This window comes from Hypanus sabinus, chromosome 23, assembly GCF_030144855.1.
Source record: "Hypanus sabinus isolate sHypSab1 chromosome 23, sHypSab1.hap1, whole genome shotgun sequence".
Classification (NCBI taxonomy): domain Eukaryota; kingdom Metazoa; phylum Chordata; class Chondrichthyes; order Myliobatiformes; family Dasyatidae; genus Hypanus; species Hypanus sabinus.
Genome location: NC_082728.1, coordinates 11,062,397 through 11,081,271, shown reverse-complemented (window position 1 = coordinate 11,081,271; position 18,875 = coordinate 11,062,397). Strand labels below are relative to the sequence as shown.

General features: G+C 45.0%; 1 protein-coding gene across 3 annotated transcripts in view; it reads right to left on the bottom strand.

Annotated features, from left to right (window-relative positions):
- notum1a (notum, palmitoleoyl-protein carboxylesterase a) overlaps positions 1-18,875 on the bottom strand; it is an 80,687-nt gene that overhangs the window by 57,101 nt on the left and 4,711 nt on the right. For all 3 annotated transcript variants that reach the window (XM_059948381.1, XM_059948380.1, XM_059948382.1), the window contains 3 exons: positions 12,559-12,654; positions 6,389-6,449; positions 3,567-3,625 (listed from right to left, as the gene is read on the bottom strand). In XM_059948381.1, coding sequence (XP_059804364.1) covers positions 3,567-3,625; positions 6,389-6,449; positions 12,559-12,654 — 216 coding nt within the window. The remainder of the gene's footprint in view (positions 1-3,566; positions 3,626-6,388; positions 6,450-12,558; positions 12,655-18,875) is intronic.

Genomic DNA, 18,875 nt, shown 5'->3' with positions numbered 1-18,875 from the left:
TCTTTACAACCCTACCCACCTGTGAGGCCACTTTCAATGAATTATGGATCAGTACTCCTCGGTGCGCAGCCTTGGTTGGTCCTTCTGATAAGCAAAACCTCGCACCAGTCTGCATTAAACTCCATCTACCATTTTTTAGCCTGTTTTTCCAGCTGATGCAGATCCCGCTGAAAGCCATGATAGCCTTATCACTTTCCACTACGCCCCTAGTTTTGGTGTCATCTGCAAATTTGCTGATCCTGTTAATCACGTTATCATCCTGATCATAGATACAGATGACAAACACCAACAGACCCAGCACTGATCCCTACAGCACACCTCCAGTCAGAGAGGCAACCACCTACAACCACTCTCTGGCTTCTCCTGTGAAGTCAATGTCCAATCCAATTTACTTGAATGCCGAGCAGCCAGCTTCCCTTGAGGGACCTTGTCAAACCCCTTACTAAGGTCCATATTGTCAACATCCACTGCCTTGCCTTCATCAACTTTCCTGGTAACTTTGTCAAAAATCTCTGATTGGTTAGACAAGATCTACTATGCTCAAGGCAATGTTGACTGTCCCTAATCAGTTCCTGTCTATCCAAATGTTCATATATTTGGTCCCACAGAATACATTCCAGTAACTGATGTCAGGCCACTGACCTACAGGCTTCTCTGAAACAATGGAACGGTATCAATCCACTGGCACCTCACCCATGGCTAAGGACGTTTTAAATATTATCACGGGGACCCCTGCAATTTCTGCACGGGCCTCCCACAGCGTCCCAGGAAACCCTTTGGCAGGCGCTGGGGATTTATCCACCCTAATTTGCCTCAAGAGAGCAAACAACTCCTCTTTTGTAATCTGTACACAGTCCAGAGCCTCACTGATGCTTGGCCTCACTTCTATAGACTTCGAGTCCATCCCCCAAGTAAGTACAAATGCAAAATTTCCATTTAAGATCTCCCCAAGTCTTTCGCCTAGACGACCACGTTGATCTTCCAGAGAACCAATTTTGTCCCTTGCTGTTCTTTTGCTATTAATATATGTGTAAAAGCCCCTAGGATTCTCCTTCACCTTGTCTGCTAGGGCAACCTCATTCCTTCTTCTAGCCCTCCTGACTTCCTTTTGAAGTGTTCTCTTGCATTTCTTATACTTCTCAATTACCTCATCTGCTCCTTCCTGCCTATACCTGCTTTGCGCCTCCTTTTTGAGAGCCTCAGTATCTCTCAAAAACCAAGGTCCCCAAAACCTGTTATTCTTGCCTTTTATTCTGAGCGAAGCATACCAACTCAGTACTCTTAAAAGTTTACATTTGAAGGCCTCCCACTTACCAAGTGCACCATTGCCAGAAAATTACCTGATCCAATCCACACTTGCCAGATCCTTTTTGATACCATCAAAAGTGGCATTTCTCCAATTTAGAATCTCAAAAGGAGAGCCAGAACTAACATCATCCATAATTATCTTGAAACTAATGACACCTGATCACTAGATGAGAAGTGTTCCCCTACATAAACTTGCCCTGTCTCATTCCCTTCTAGCAAATCAAGTACCGCACACTCTCTCGTTGGAACTTCAATGTACTTCTACGTACCGATTAACAAAGCTTCCCTGAGCATATTTGACAAACTTTTTCCAATCTTGTCCTTTTACAGTATGGGAGTCACAGTGAATACGTTGCAAGTTAAAATCACCAGCTTTCACAACCTTCTGTTTCTTGCTACAGCCTACGAACTCTCTGCTCCTTTAAATCCCATGGACTGTTGGGTGGTCTATAATATAATCCAATTAACATTATCATCCCCTTCTTCTTCCTCAGTTCCAACCATATAGCCTCAGTAGACAAGCTCTCAAGTCTGTCCTTTCCGAGTCCTGCTGGGACATTTTCCCTGACTGATAATGCCACCCTTCCCCCTTCAATCCCTCCCGCTTTATCAGTCTAAAACAACGGAACCCTGGAACATTAAGCTGCCAGTTGTGCCTCACCTGTAACAAATCTCACCGTTTCCATGTGCTGACCCTAATCTCACCTGCCATTCCTCCAATACTCCTTGCCTTGAAATCTACACATTAGCCCCGCCATGCTCAACCTCATGATTCCTGACTTTGTATGTAAGCTGAACATTTTTCCCCAAAACCACTCCACTATCTGCTCCTGCACCCACACTGAGCTCCTCCATTTCATCAACTTCCATCCTGCCCTCAATTTTACCTGATCTATTTCCGACACCTCTCCTCCCCTTTCTCGATATCTCTGCCTCTATCTCTGGAGAGTCTTTTTCCACTGATACCTTTTAGAAACCCACTGATTCCTGCAGCTACCTGGACTATACCTCTTCCCATCCTGTCACTTGTAAAAATGCCACCCCCTTCTCTCAATTCCTCTGTCTCCACTGCATCTGCTCTCCGGATGAGGTTCTTCCAGAGAAACATAGAAAACCTACAGCACAATACAGGCCCTTCGGCCCACAAAGTTGTGCCAAACATGTCCCTACCTTAGAAATTACTATTTTCATTCCGGAACTAATGAGGTGTCCTCCTTCTTCAAAGAAAAGGGCCTTCCTTCCTCCACCATCAATGCTACCTCTCCAGCATGTCTTCCATTTCACACATGTCTGCCCTCCCTCCTTCCACCCGCCACCCCACCAGATGGCATGAACACTGATTCCAGTAATTACCTCCCCCACCATTCCTCATTCCTACTTCCCTCTCTCACCTTCTCTCCTTTCTGTCTATCACCTCCCTCTGGTGCTCCTCCCATTTCTCCCATGGCCTTCTGTCCTCTCCTTTTAGATTCCCCCTTCTCCAGCCCTTCATCTCTTTCACCAATCGTCTTCCCAGCTCTTTACTTCACATCTCCCCCTCTCCCAGTTTCTCCTATCACCCACCACCTTGTACTTCCTCCTCCCTTTGCCCCACCTCCTCACTCTGACTTCTCGTCTCTTGTTTCCAGTGTCGATGAAGGGTCTCGGCCCAAAATGTTGACTGTTTACTTTTTTCCATAGACGCTGCCTGGCCTGCTGAGCTCCTCAAGCATTTTGTTTGTACCACTATCTGCTCTCCCATCCATCCACAACTCTAGTTTAAACCCCCCCTGTGCAGCACTAGGGGGGTTTAAACACCATATTAGTACACCTCCAGTTCATATGCAAATCATCCCCTCTGTACAGGCCCCACCTTCACTGGAAGACAGCCCTATGATCCAAACGTCTTACGCTCTCCCTCCTACACCAACTCCTTAGCCACACATTGAACTGTGTGATCTTCCTCTTTCTAGCCTCACTCAGTTGTGAGCCTAGTAATCCTCCCACTCCAGTGTCGTTCTTGCTCCGTGCATATGTCACCACAAACCTTGACCCTACACACGCTGTCACAAACTGAACAGCAATCAAAGGTTGAAACCCTAACGAAAGAGCCCCCTCGCACTTCCTGGGAGTGATCAGCTAACTAAACTCAGATCAGACACCGACCCTCCGAAGGCCTGCAGCACAACACCATTCCTGACAGTGTGTTAACCCAATAAGTCATTTGAACAATTATGCCATTCAAAGATGAGTTCTGCTTAAAACAGAGAAGAGCTTACTTTTCTCAGACTTCTGGGATGCTCCGCTCCAGACGTCACTTGAACAGTAAGGAATGAAGCTGAAATGGAAAACAGAAACCCAATTAACAGACACGCTCGACACAATCAAGTGGAGATCAGCTGCCAAGTCAATGTAGAGGATTACAAATTGCTTGTGTGTGGAACATACCCTCATACCTCTGCTGTTTATATTCATGGTTGCATCTCGGCCTGGAGTGGGAAAAACAATACCCACAAATGGGAAAAATTGCAAAAGGTAGCAGATACAGCCCAGGCCATCTCAGGAAAAGCCCTCGCCACCACTGAGCATATCTACGAGGATTGCTGCCACAAGAAAGCAGCATCCATCAATAAGGACCACCACCACCCAGGCCAGGCCATCTTCTCGCTGGTTCAGAAGCCTCAGGTCCTACACCACCAGGTTGAGGAACAGATATCAGAATCTATCAGACTCCTGAACCAGAGTAGGTAACTTCACTGCCCAACTCTGAACAAATTCCACAGTTTGCGGTCTCTCTTTCAAGGACCCTACAACTTCTGTTTTTGTATTATTTATTTATTTGTTGGTATGATGTTCGTTCAGTTTGTTTTTCAATCTTTATTCATGTATAGTAGTTTGTTGATTCTATTGTATTTCATTGCTTTGCTGTGAAAGCCTGCAAGGAAATCAGTTCCACGGTACACGGTGGCATAAATGAACTCTGATAATAAATTTACCTTATTGATCCGCTAGCTAAATCACTCACTATGGCAGTGCAGTTCATGGGATCTTGCTGTGCGCAACTCTGCCCTTCTAATTCTGAAGTTGCAGCAGTGACTGGACTTCACAAGAGCTCCGCTGGCTGTGAAATGCTCCAGGATGGCCCAGGGGCGAGGAAAGGTATAAACAGAAGTCTTTCCTTCTATAATAACCCATGGAGCCTGTCTCAGATTTCAGCTGTGGTTACGACGAGCCAATAAAAAACAGACCTCGGGCACTTCAGCAGAGGTCGGGAATAAAAGCCCAGCGGGACCTTCACCCTGGTAATCGCGTTCTTAAGCCTCTCCAAGTCACCAAAGCAAGAGTGAGCGAGGTCAAGGAGCCTGTCAATGCTGCCTCTTGCCCCACACTCGCTAAGTGGTGAAGACAGAGGCTGAAAAATAACTTTGAAATCAGAGAAACTGACACGTTTATAGTTCCCAGCATCTGCCTGCTCTATTTATACACTCTGTGTGGCTTCCAACAGCAGTTGGAATCACTTCAGCTCCTGCGCTTGGTGTCCGCTCTACTTTCCTACAGATGACCCTATCACATCGCCACAAGCGAAAACAAAATAAGGCTGAAAACGCTGGAAGATACTCCGAATGTCAGACAGCCTCTGTGGTGAGTTAGGAATTCAACTTGATAAACTGGGATGCATTTACACCCACATGTCCTGTCTGAGCATTGTAAAGTGTCACCTGTGCACACATGTACTTGTACCTGTGCCAACAAACTCTGACTTTCAGCATTATTTCAAATTTATAGCACCTAGTATTTTCTTTACTTTGAAATATAATTATTATGACATTCTCCAGCCATGGTGTAATTTATCCCCATTGTAAGAAGCAAAATGTTAAGCCTCAATGTGAATGCAAACAAATTTATAGAGAGCCCAGTCAAGAGTAGTGTTAGCATTTCTTATTGATACAACTGCTGTTGGGTTTCTGTAGCTCAATTCAATTTAATAGAATCTTTATCAGGCATTTTTCCTAATTCTTACTCATTCCGTCAACTGGTCTCACCCAATCCAAGATTCTACCCAGGAATGAAAGGGTTAATGTACAGTGCTGTGCAAAAGTCTTAGGCACATACATATAGTTGGGGTGCTGGAGACTTTTGCACAGAACTGTAGTTGTCAACACGGAGCTGAGATTGAGCTTGCAAATTTGACAGGAGCAAAGGATGTTGGGAATGATGAGGGTGCAGTGCCGCGGGAGGGGTGTCGGACATGTGGCAGAGAAGGAGAGCCGGGGTGGCGGGGTGCGGGGGGCGGTGAAGACACATCCAGCCCTAATAAGACACCAGCCAAGGACATTTGATTCCAAACAATTGGTTTCTTGATCATTACAGAATGTCTCTCTGGTGCTTCCCACTCCCTCCCCTTTCCCCAAAACCATGAATCCCCTCTCCCTTCCCTCTTCCCACTTTCAATCAATGAAGGCCCATCATCAGAATCAGGTTTATCATCACTCATATATGTCATGAAATTTGTGTTTGGGGCAATACATGAAGTTACTGGAGCACTCCAGCTATATATATGTGCCTAAGATCTTAGCACAGTATTGTACATAAGATTAACTTTTATTTATTTTATTTTCTAGAGTTAGAACAGGGTAACATGATCTTCCTGCCCAATGAGCCCACACCACCCAGGTGACCAACTGACCCACCAAACCGTACATCTTTGGAACGTGGGAGGAAACCAAAGAACCCAAATGAATCCCACGCGATCATGGGGAGAACGTAGAAACACCTTACAGACAGTGGTGGGAATTGAACTCAAATTGCTTGATCTGTAACAGCATTATGCTAACTGCTACGATAATGTGCCGCCCCAAATTTATATTCTCTCTTTCCCTGTTCTGATGAAGGATCCCCCTGTGTAAAACGCACAAACTGCTTTGCTTTCCACAGGTGCTGCCTGACTTCCTGAGAGTTTCCAGCGTTTTTAATTTCATTTCAGCTTCCCAGCATCTGCAGGATTTTGGTTTTTATTGGCAGAGGCTTTATGTTACTATGTATATGGTGCTAACCTTCCTTTTCTACTGCATTCCCGTATAATGGAGTTGACAAAACTTACACTATATTAGCATTCCACCAGTAAGGGTTCTCCTCGGGCTGTGCAGATAGCATTCCAGTTCCTATTTAAAAGAAAATCCCAAGAGGTCATGTCCATGTCTCTGACTTTGCCAATACAACACACTTTGTTGCAAGAAAGTATTACAAATCGTCACAAACAGTACAAAGCTATAATGAACTTTGGGTGAGTTGGGAGGAATTCAGCAGGTCAGGTAGCATCTATGGAGGGGAATAAACAGTTGATGTTTCAGGCAGACTTACTTCATTAGGGCTGGAATAAACCATAGGACCCTAAGGTATAGGAGTGGAGTTAGGCAGTTCAGCCCATTGAGTCTGTTCCACAATTTGATTGTGGCTGATTTATTAACCGTCTCAACCTCATTCTCCTCTGCCTTCATCTTTGATGCCCTTGCCAAACAAGAATCTCCACTTTAAACATACCCAACCTCCACAGCCAGCTTCTTCCTCCCTCCTCTACAGTCCCGATGAAGGCTCTTGGCCCAAAAGGTCACCTGTTTATTTCCCTCCACAGATGCTGCCTGACTTGCCGAATTCCTGCAACATTTTTTCCCATGCTACTGAAAATTTCCAGCATCTGCAGAATCTCTTGTCTTTATGCACAGTGCATGAGGAATTTCCAATCACTAATCAAAGCAATTGAAAAATCAGGCCGGGAATCTGAGCATAATGCGTTGAGTTTAAATTACAAGTCATGACACCCACAGAGAGGCCGTTTTCTGCCTGAGTTATTTGTTGTAACAGATCATATAGTGTATAACAAATTACTTATGCAAACCTGTATTAATTCATGCAACTCTTTCATTACCACTGACATTCGGATAACAGCAGTAAACACAGAACATAAAAATCTACAGCACATTACAGGCCCTTTGTCCCACAATGTTGCACTAATTGTGTAGAAACTGCCCAGAATTTCCCTAGTGCATAGCCCTTCATTTTTCTAAGCTCCATGTACCTATATAAGAATCTCTTAAAAGACCCTGTTGTATGCGCTTCTACCACCACCACTGGCAGTGCATTCCACACACCCACCACTCTCTGTGTGAGAAACTTACCCCGACATCCCCTCGGTACCTATTTCCAAGCACCTTAAAACTGTGCCCCCTTGTGTTAGCCATTTCAGCCCGAGGAAAAAGCCTCAGGCTATCCAACGATCAATGCCTCTCATCATCTTATACAACTCTATCAGGTACTATCTATCTTATAAACCTTATTGATCTTGGAGCTACACAGACAGGGAACGCATGAGAGAAGAGAATAGGAAAGCAAGAGATCTTATCGACGTAAATAAAATGAGAAGGGACCCTGGTTACACGTTATGTCTGATTTTGTATGATTTTCAATTAGTTGTGTTATGACTGCATTGACAGCTTGTTAAGGAACCGAATCAAAATCAGAATCAGGTTTATTATCACCAACATATGTTGTGGAGTTTGCTATTTTGTGGCAGCAGTACCATACAATGCATAAAAAAGACTAAGCTATGGAAATAACTCGGAAAAGGTGTAGCTCATGCGGCTGAATGTTGGGTCGAGTTTTTCTCTGATCTTGGCAATTTACTTGCAAACATCTCCTTGCATAGTGACAAAACATTTGCAAAGCCAAGTTAATTGCAAAGCTTGGAGAACAACTCAACCCAGCCACTCTAAGTCATGATAAGAAAACTACAAAAGATTAAATAGTACCAAAATGGAACAAAATAAACAGTAGTGTTTCATGGGTTCATAGACCATTTGTAAATCTGAAGTAGGTGCCCCATCCAATAATAAATACTTTTATCTATTTCATTAGGATTTATTAATCAGCTATGGTATAATTTATGCATGATTTGTATTCTAACCTACATGCCTGTGATGCTTTGGGAAACAAGTACTTCACTGTACCTGTACCTCACCGTACTTGGACACATGACAATAATCTTTGGTGTTAACTACACCAGACACATCTCTACTACCACCCATTCTCAGCTTCTGCAGGGATCGCTCGCTCTGTGATTCCCTTGTCCATTTGTCCCTCCCCACGAACCTCCCAGCTGGCATTCCCCCCCCCCCGCGAGCAGAAGTGCCGCACCTGCCCGTTCACCTCCCTCACCTCCATTTGGGGACCCAACAGTCCTTCCAGGTGAGGCAACACTTCACCTGTGAATCCGCCGGGGTTGTCCACTCTGTCCGGTGCTCCCGATGCAGCCTCGTCTACATTGGTGAGATCTGATGTGGGTTGGGGGACCGCTTTGTTGAGCACCATTGCTCCACCCACAAGAAGCAGGATTTCCCAGTGCCAACCATTTTAATTCTAATGCCCATTTTCACTCCGACATGTCGGTCTGTGGCCTACTCTACTGCCACAACGAGGACACTCTCAGGTTGGTGGAGCAACGCCTCATTCCTCCAACTTGATGGCATGAACATTGATTTCTCCAACCTGCTAATTTATCCCCCTCTCCTTCTCGTTCCTCTATTCCCTACTCTGGACCCCCTCTTACCTCTTTTCTTCTCCTCACCTGCCTATCATCTTCCCTGCTACCCCTCCTATTTCCCTTTCTCCCATGGTCCACTCTTCTCTCCTATCAGATTCCTTCTTCTGCAGCCCTTTACCTTTTCCACCTATCACCTCCCAGCTTCTTAATTCATCCTCCCTCCCCCACCACTTGGCTTCACCAATCACTTTCTGGCTTGTGCTCCTTCTCCTCCCCCCACCTTCTCATTCCAGCTTCTTCCCCCTCCCTTTCCAGTCCTGATGAAGGGCCTTGACCCAAAATATTGACTGCTTATTCCTCTCCATAAATGCTGCCTGACCTCCTGAGTTCCTCCAGCATTTTGTCTATACTGCTCTGGATTTCCAGCATCTGCAGAATCTTGTGTTTTTAATCTGATTACCTGAGACATTTAATAACATTTCAGGAATAGCTTCTTCACCTCTGCTATCAGATTTCTGAATAGTCAATGAGCCCATGAACACTGCCTCAGTGTATCTCCATCCCTCTTTTGCATTATTTATTTATTTTTTTAAGCTGTAGTTTATAATAATTTTTAATGCTTTCTACAAATCTGCAAATTTCATAACATACGTCAGCAGTAACAATTTTGATTCCGAAGAGATTTTTGTATCAAAAGGCCACGAAAGCTATTATGGCAGGACCTTGCGCAGCTGGATCCCGGACTTCCTGTTGGATTGCCAGCAGGTGAGGTGAGGATGGGCACCCTCACCTCTGCCCCTCTGACCCTCAACACAGGAGCCCTCCCATGGCTGTGTTCTGACCCTGTTCCTCTGCTCCCTATACAGCCATAATTATGTTACCACACACAGCTGCAATCTGCTGATCAAATTTGCACATGACTTGACATTGATCGGCCTTATTTCCAACAATGATGAGACAGCCTACAGAGGAGAAGTCAAAGCCCTGACACAGTGGTGCCAAGAAAACAACCTCTCCCTTAAAGTCAAAAAAACGAAGGAGACGATCTTGGATTACAGGAGTAACAGACAGGCTAGCCCCTATTGACATCCATGGGAATGCAGTTGAAGGGGTGAGTAGTTCCAAGTTCCTCAGCATACACTTCACAGAGGATCTCACCTGGACTGTACATACCTGCTGTGCGGTGAAAAAAGCACAGCGCCTCTTTCACCTCAGGTGGCTGAAGAAGTTTGGCACGAGTCCCCAAATCTTCAGGACTTTCGACAGGGACACCATCGAGAGGATTCTGACTGGTTGTGCCATTGCCTGGTACAGGAACTGTTCTACCCCAAATCGCAGGGCACGGCAGAGAGTGGTGCAGACAGCTTAGCAAATCTGGGGATGTGAACTTTCCTCCATTCAGGACATTTACAGCAGCAGGTACGTAAAAAATGGCCCAGAGGTTCATCAGGAACTCCAGCCACCCCAACCACAAACTGTTTCAGCTGTTCCGTCTACCGCAGCATCTTTCACCAGGCCATCAGATTTTCTGATTGCATAACTGACTGTACATTGTATCTGTCTGTATATACATGTATACAAAATAATTATGTATACAATCTTAGTGTTTGGGCAATATCCTCCTACATTTCCCCTCTTTATTGCTTGTACATTGGGACAGAGACGCAACATAAAGACTTTCACTCCCTCAAGTTGTGAGATGGATGTAAGAAATAAAATAAATTCAATTTTATTTCTAATGTTCAGGATCAACGACCTGAGGCCTAGTCATCCATCACGCCTCATTCTACTGCATGTGGTAGCTATGGCAACCAGGTCTCAAGATCATTTGAACCATGGGGCTACAAAACAAATATTTTTCAGAGTCACTCCACAAGTTTCCAGACTCACCAAGGAGTTCAACCACCTTGGACAATATTGCACTATTCCCATTAACACTTCCTCAATAACCATCTTCTGGTTCTTTACTTATCCCGCCATTATCCTCCAGGAAGAAGTAACAAGGACAGGTTCTTTGTCTCCTCAGAATTGTTCCTCCATTCACTAAGATCTTCATTGATCAGATCATGGACTCAGCATTTCGTGTTTGGTTTCCCTAACTCCATTTTCCTCAAAACCTAAAAATCTATCCATCACAATTTAGGAATAGATTTAATGTCTTGGTGTGTAGTTCTTTGGCATGGAGAATTTCTAAGACCTTTGAGAATAACTTCCCCTTATCTCATATTGGCTCCAAGTCCTAAAATATCTCCTCACCCTACCCCACCTGGCTCAACCTCCACACACCCCCCACCCTCACATCTGCTTCCATTTATCACCTCTGCCTCCCCCTACCTCCCAGTTCCATATATTTGGCGATCTTTGCTCTGAAGCCTCAGTCCTAACTCAGGGTCTCAACTCACGGTCCTTTGCTTCCAGACCAGCTGAGTTCCACCATGGATTGTTTTTGGTCCTTAGTCTCAGCTTCTTCTCTGAGGAACAGCATTTTCTCAGCAGCTACCTTTCTTAAGACTCTACCCATTTGAGACAGTTCCCCTGTCAATCTTTTACACACCAGAGACTGTCATCCCAACCTATTTCATCTTCCCTCTTTCATCTTCGGATTCCATCTAGGAAATCTTCTCTGCACAGTCATCTTAAGACATAAGACGCAAGACATAGGAGCAGAATTAGACTCTTTGGCCCATCAACTCTTCACCATTTGATCTTGGCTGATTTACTTCCCCCTCTCAATCCCATTCTTCACGTATTCATTGATGCCCTTACTAATATTTAAAAAATCAGCCTCTGCTTTACATATACCCAATAACTTGGCTCCCATTGCCACCTATGGCAATGAATTCCAGACATTCACTACCCTCTAGCCATATAAAAAAATTCCTCCTTGTCCCTATTCTAAAGGGACACCCTTCTATTTAGAGGCATGCCCTCTGGTCCTAGACTTCCCCACTATAGCAAACATCCTCTCCATGGTCACTCAAACTGGGTCACTTAATATTCAATAAATTTCAATGGGATGCTCCCCCTCATTCTACTAAACACTAACGAATATAGGCCCACAGCCATCAAACACTCCTCATATTTTAACTCTTTCAATCCCAGGATTATTCTCGTGAACCTCATCTGGCTCTTCTCCAATTCCAGCACAACCTTTTGTAGATAGAGTGCCCAAAATGTACACAATACTCTGACCAATGGCTTTAGAAAGCCTCAACATTACATCCTTGTTTCTATAATCTAGTCCTCATGAAATGAATGCTACTAATGCATTTGCCTTCCTCACCACCGAGTCAACCTGCAAATTAACCTTTAGGGAATCCTGCACAAGCACTCCCAAGTCCCTTTGCACCTTTGATTCCTGAATTCTCTCCCCATTTAGAAAATTGTCTATCCTTTTACTTCTTCTATCAAAATGCAAGATCATTCATTTCCCCACTCTGCTCTCTGATGTCTTGCACCATCAAATCTTCTGTCCATGCTCTCTGCCCTTTCATTCTTTATTCCTGCCAAAACACTCCATCTTCTCCTTGCCTCTGATCTTGCTGAAAATAATCTCTCTGATTGAGAAAATATAAATCATCTCCAACTGCTGTCCTGGCGAAGGGCTTCCTCCTGTGGAAGCAGAAAAGCTTCAGGTTCTCCATCCTCGGATGCTGCCTGACCTGCTGAGCCTTTGCAGCTTTCCCGGAACCTATAGGTTTCCGACAGCGGTGGGATCACCGACGGACACACACCTGTTCTGCTGCGAGGCCAGTTGGTAGAACTCATCAGCCAATGCATGGTATCGTATCGGTTGTCACAGTTCTCCTTGCTGAAACAGTACCAGCCCCCTGGGAGAATAGAAAAAGGAACAGTCAATATAAAACCATAAGACACAGGAGCAGAATTAGGCCATTCAGCCCATCGAGTCTGCTCTGCCATTCTATCATGGCTGATTTGGTATCCTTCTCGATCCCATTCTCCTTCCTTCTGCCCATAATACTCTTTGACAGCCATACTAATGAAGAAACTATCAACCGCCACGTCAAATACACCCAATGACTTGGCCTCCACAGTCCTCTGTGGCAACAAATTCCTCCTCATCTCTGTTCTAAAAGGATTATCCTTCTATTCTGAGGCCGTGCCCTCTGGTCCTAGATCCCCTCCCCCACATGATATAAAAAGGAAAGGAAATGTTAGAGGGAAGGGTTAGATTGATCTTACAGTGGGTTATAAAGCCACCACAACATCATGGGCCAAAGGCTCAGTAAAATGCCAAAGCTAACTACGTCCTTTGTTCTATCATCCCGCATATCCACTCCACCTAGGCCTTTCGATATTCCATAGAGTGCAATGAGATCACTTTCATTCTTCTAAACTCCAATGAGTATGGGCCCAGAGCTATCAAACACTCTGGAAACATTAACCCTTTCATTCCTGTGGTCACATAAACCTGCTCACAAGACTCGAAACGTGGTGTAAACAATGCCTTAAAAGCCTCGGTATTATAATATGGACTGGCTATGCCTGGAGATTAAAATCGGCATAAATAACATGATATATACAAACAGGACAAGTAGTCATGAAGTTACAGAGATATGCAGCCTGGAAAGGGCTCTTTGTCCCACTGAGTCTGTGCTGACCATCAACCACTCATTTACACCAACCCTACATAGATCCCATTACTTTCTCTCATCAGCTCCCTGCAGGTTCTACCCCTCAGGTGCAAACCCAAGGTACTTTACTAGGATGTGTGGAAGAGAAGGTCCACCACAAATAATGCAACATGGAGTCCAAGGCAGAACGCTGTCCACTTATAACAGGCAGAACAGACCGGTGTTTTTTAAGTTGCTTTTAATATTGTGAGCCTTGGATTATTTTATTCTGACATCACTTACGTAATTGGACTTGTTGGAATACTGACCAAGAATCGGTAAGCTATTGGACTACCCGCCTCCAATCAATCAGCCACCATGCCATCCAATGGGATCTCACAAAACATAAAATGGGTGGGGATTCCATTTCTTCATGAAGATAAGGATGGCTTTGTCAAGTGGAGGTGTGTGCAACCCACCAGGAAGGAAACCTCTTGCTGTGGGTTTATTTTAAAAAGTGATTCCTCCATTTTTCCCCTATGAGATCTGGATCCACGGAGGGAGCTTGAGGTCTCTAGATCAATAGATGTTAGTCCATAGATCACTCTGAGTAACTGTGCAAGTTGATGGGCTGGTTAAGAAGGCGTACGGTGTGTTGGCCTTCATCAGTCGGGGATGGAGTTCAAGAGCCACGAGGTAATGTTGCAGCTCTATAAAACCCCGGTTAGATCACACTTGGAATATTGTGTTCAGGTCCGGTCACCTCATTATAGGAAGGATGTGGGTACAGAGGAGATTCACCAGGATGCTGCCTGGATTAGAGAGCATGTCTTATGAAGATAGGTTGAGTGAGCTGGGATTTTCTCTTTGGAGTGAAGGAGGACGAAAGATGACATAATTAATGCCAAGCTAATTTGACTAAAGACATCTAAACCCTCCTGCCTGTTCATTGTCCATATCCTTCCATTTTCTGTTGTACATAGATAGCTAGAACCTCTGTATTCATACTCAGACATCTGTTCATATTTAATGGTATTTAAGGCAGAAGTTGATCAATTCCTGATTAGTTAGGGCATGAAGAGATATGAGGAGAAGGTAGAAGATTTGATGCTGCATCATAGCTGTCTGGATACACAAGCCAGGGTAGTACAATATGGATGGAGAGCAAGCTGTTGCTCATGTAGCAAGCTCCCTCTCTCCAAGTATCTGATGAACCCAGAGGAACGGCAGAGACCAATACAGTTTGGAACCAGCAGCATTTCAGGAGTTGCCCGTCAGCATCAACCCCAACACAGGACTGCCTCAGAGACTCCAGCTCCAGATTTTTTGGAAGGTTTACTCTCGAAACCTTCCCCATGAGTGGGCACAGCCGCAAAGCAGCAGAGGTTTGAGATCAGAGTTTTCCTTCTCATATATGAACTGCCAACCACGGCTGACCAGCCCCATCTGCCAGAAGCGACTGGTTTTAAGGCACCAGTCGCCCGCCCTCGCCCCTTCTCCTGTCAGTAGAAACAGTTCGGCAGGGTTCAGTAGCTAAGCCACACGTGAAGGCCAGGAGCTGGACTTAGTTGTCAGAGGCTATTTGAGGTGCACGCACTGGGAGCATTTAATAGGTCGTGGGAGCTTGTCCCCACTAAAACCCTCTCCCTGGCTATGACAATCTGCAACAACCACATGCATTCCTGTAGCACTTTAATCATAATATAATACACTATTCTAGTTCAAGGGCTGCAGTCAGACTGGATTGGGCACCAAGGTTTTGAAACGAGGTCAGGGCGTGCTGCTTGTGTCAAGTTGAGCAGTGCATGAAGATGTTGAAGGAAATAATTTCGGAAGGTAGAGCAATAACAGCTAAAGGCACAGCGGGCAATAATAAAAATAAAAATGAAAACAGGCTTTTCTTTGAGGGTAGCACAGTAGCAGAGTAGTTAGAACAATGCTTTATCAGGGCCACTGACCAGCGTTCAATTTCCACCACTGTCTGTAAGTAATCCCCAAGACTGCGTGGTTTTCTCACACATTCCAAGGATGTGTGGGTTGGTAAGGTCAGTTGGTCATATGGGAACAATTGGACATCATGGGCTCCTTGCACTGTCAGGGCCAAGACCCTTCATCAGGATGACGATGCCCAAAACATCGACTGTTTATTCTCCTCCACAGATGCTGCATGACCTGCTGAGTTCCTCCAGCATTTTGAGTGCCACCTCAAGTTTCCAGCATCTGCTGAATCTCGAAGTTTATCGCTTGAACCCATGATTTATACTTGTGACTTTGTTAATGAGTTGTCTGCCCTGTGTGCCCCATCTGCACAAGGATCTGCGTTCCCACACACTGAATTAATCAGCGGCTTCAGAATCCGCCAATCCATCCAGACTGGAAATAAGTTGCTCTTGACTTGCAGGATGGCAGCATGTTAGCGTGGTGGTTAGCACAATGTATTACAGCGCCAGAGGTTCAACTCGCTCTGCTGTCTGTAAGGAGTTTGTCTATTTCCCCCCTTGACTGCATGTGTTCCCTCTGGGTGTCCCGGTTTCCTCCCACATTCCAAAGACATACGGGTTAATGTTAGTATAAGTGTGGTGACAGTTGTGCGCTGGCCCCAGTACATTCGCAGACTGCGTTGGTCATTGATGCAAATGACACATTCTATTGTATGTCTCAGTGTTTCAATGGACATGTGACAAGTGACGCTGATCCTTAATCTTTATTAACAGGAAGTGCTATAAAGGGCAGGATGACCTACTCTACTCCTATGTCTTATTGAAACTTTTCCACTGGTATCATAAAATTCGGGACCTCGGTGTTGGCAAGGCCGCACGTACTGCACATCCCTCGTGGTGTCGCTTGGATGTAACTGATTGCAAGTGGCTTGTTAGGCGGCAGAGAGCATTTAAGAGCCAACTACATGGGGTATTCCGGAGTTGTATATGGAGCTCACCGGGTGCGGGTGCCAAATGCCCTCCCATGAAGAACATCAGTGAACCAGGTTGGTCTTTGCAGCATTAGTAAAGTTCATATCACAATAGATCATAGAACATAGGAATAATACAGCACAGTACAGGCCCTTTGGCCCACAATATTGTGCCGACCCTTAAACCCTACCTCCCATATAACACCTCCATCTTAAATTCCTCCATATACCTGTCTAGTAGTCTCTTAAATTTCACTAGTGTATCTGCCTCCACCACTGACTCAGGCAGTGCATTCCACGCACCAAACACTCTCTGAGTAAAAAACCTTCCTCTAATATCCCCCTTGAACTTCCCACCCCTTATCTTAAAGCCATGTCCTCTTGTATTGAGCAGTATTGCCCTGGGGAAGAGGTGCTGGCTGTCCACACTATCTATTCCTTTTAATATTTTGTATACCTCTATCATCTCTCCTCTCACCCTCCTTCTCTCCAAAGAGTAAAGTCCTGGCTCCCTTAATCTCTGATCATAATGCATACTCTCGAAACCAGGCAGCATCCTGGTAAATCTCCTCTGTACCCTTTCCAATGCTTCCACATCCTTCATATAGTGAGGCAACCAGAACTGGACACAGTACTCCAAGTGTGGCCCAGCCAGAGTTTTATAGAGCTGCATCATTACCTCACGACTCTTAAACTCTATCCCTCGACTTATGAAAGCTAACACCCCATAAGCTTTCTTAACTACCCTATCTACCTGTGGGGCATGTATCCCCAGATCCCTCTGCTCCTCCACACTACCAAGTATCCTGCCATTTACTTTGTACTCTGCCTTGGAGTTTGTCCTTCCAAAATGTACCACTTCACACTTCTCCGGGTTGAACTCCATCTGCCACTTCTCAGCCCACTTCTGCATCCTACCAATGTCTCTCTGCAATCTTCAACAATACCAAGCCTTCTCTCCAGATCGGGGGTGGGGGGGGGGCAACCTCAGCAGATATTACACCTTGCCCAAGAGTGACCTGCAGGCTAGCGGAGGGAAAGGGTGCCTTACACCTCCTTTGGTAGAGGCAGATCTCCACCCCACCACTCAATGGGCTGAAGATACAAAAGCCTACAAGAATATCTCACAAGGCTTAGGGACAGTTTCTATTTCACTGTTGTAAGTTTACTGAATGGCTTCTTGAACTCATAATCTAGCTCATCATGAACTTGCACGTTATTGTCCACCCAAAATGCATTTTCTCCTTAACCATGACCATAAGAGATAGCACAGAATAAAACCATTTGGCCCATCAAGTCTACTCCACCACTCAAACACAGCTGATAGATTTTTCCTCTCAACCCCATTCTCTCACATTCTCCCGGTAACATTTGACGCCCTGACCTATCAAGAACTGTGGTTTACAAAATTTACATGTTGCTGGGATTTGAGGACGTGAGTTATAGGGAAAAGTTGAATAGGTTGGGATTTTATTCCCTGGAGTATTGGAGAATGAGGGAGACTTGATAGAGGTATATAAAATTATGAAGGGTCTGGATAGGGTAAATGCAGCAGCCTTTTTCCACTGAGGTTGGGTAAGATGGGAAGAAGAGGTCGTGGGTTAAGGGTGAAAGGTGAAAAGTTGAAGGGAAACATGAGGGTGGTGCAAATAGTTATTGCTTTTCCCTTTTACTCTCTTTATGTACTGGCCTGATGAAATAATCCATCTAAAACATAGAAACATAGAAAATAGGTGCAGGAGTAGGCCATTCGGCCCTTTGAGCCTGCGCCACCATTCAGTATGATCATGGCTGATCATCCAACTCAGAACCCTGTACCTGCTTTCTCTCCATACCCCTGATCCCTTTAGCCACAAGGGCCATATCTAACTTCATCTTAAATATAGCCAATGAACCAGCCTCAAATGTTTCCTGTGGCAGAGAATTCCACAGATTCACCACTGTCTGTGTGAAGAAGTTTTTCCTCATCTCGGTCCTAAAAGGCTTCCCCATTATCCTTAAACTGTGACCCCTCATTCTGGACTTCCCCAACATCGAAAACAATCTTCCTGCATCTAGCCTGTCCAATCCCTTTAGAATTTTGTACGTTTCAATAAGATCCCCCCTCAATCTTCTAAATTCCAGTGAATATAAGCCTAGTCGATCCAATCTTTCTTCATATGAAAGTCCTGCCATCCCAGGAATCAATCTGGTGAACCTTCTCTGTACTCCCTCTATGGCAAGAATGTCCTTCCTCAGATTAGGGGACCAAAACTGCACACAATACTCCAGGTGTGGTCTCACCTTGTACAACTGCAGTAGAACCTCCCTGCTCCTGTACTCGAATCCTCTTGCTATGAATGCCAATATAACATTCACCTTTTTCACCACCTGCTGTACCTGCATGCCCACTTTCAATGACTGGTGTACAATGACACCCAGGTCTCGTTGCACCTCCCATCTAGATGACATGCAGAACACTTTTGACTGTAGCTCGGTACACAGGACAATATAAACGAATCACCAGTTACTTGATTCCAGTGTCCTGATCATTAACTAAATTTGAGTTCCAGAGTGGCAGTGGGAG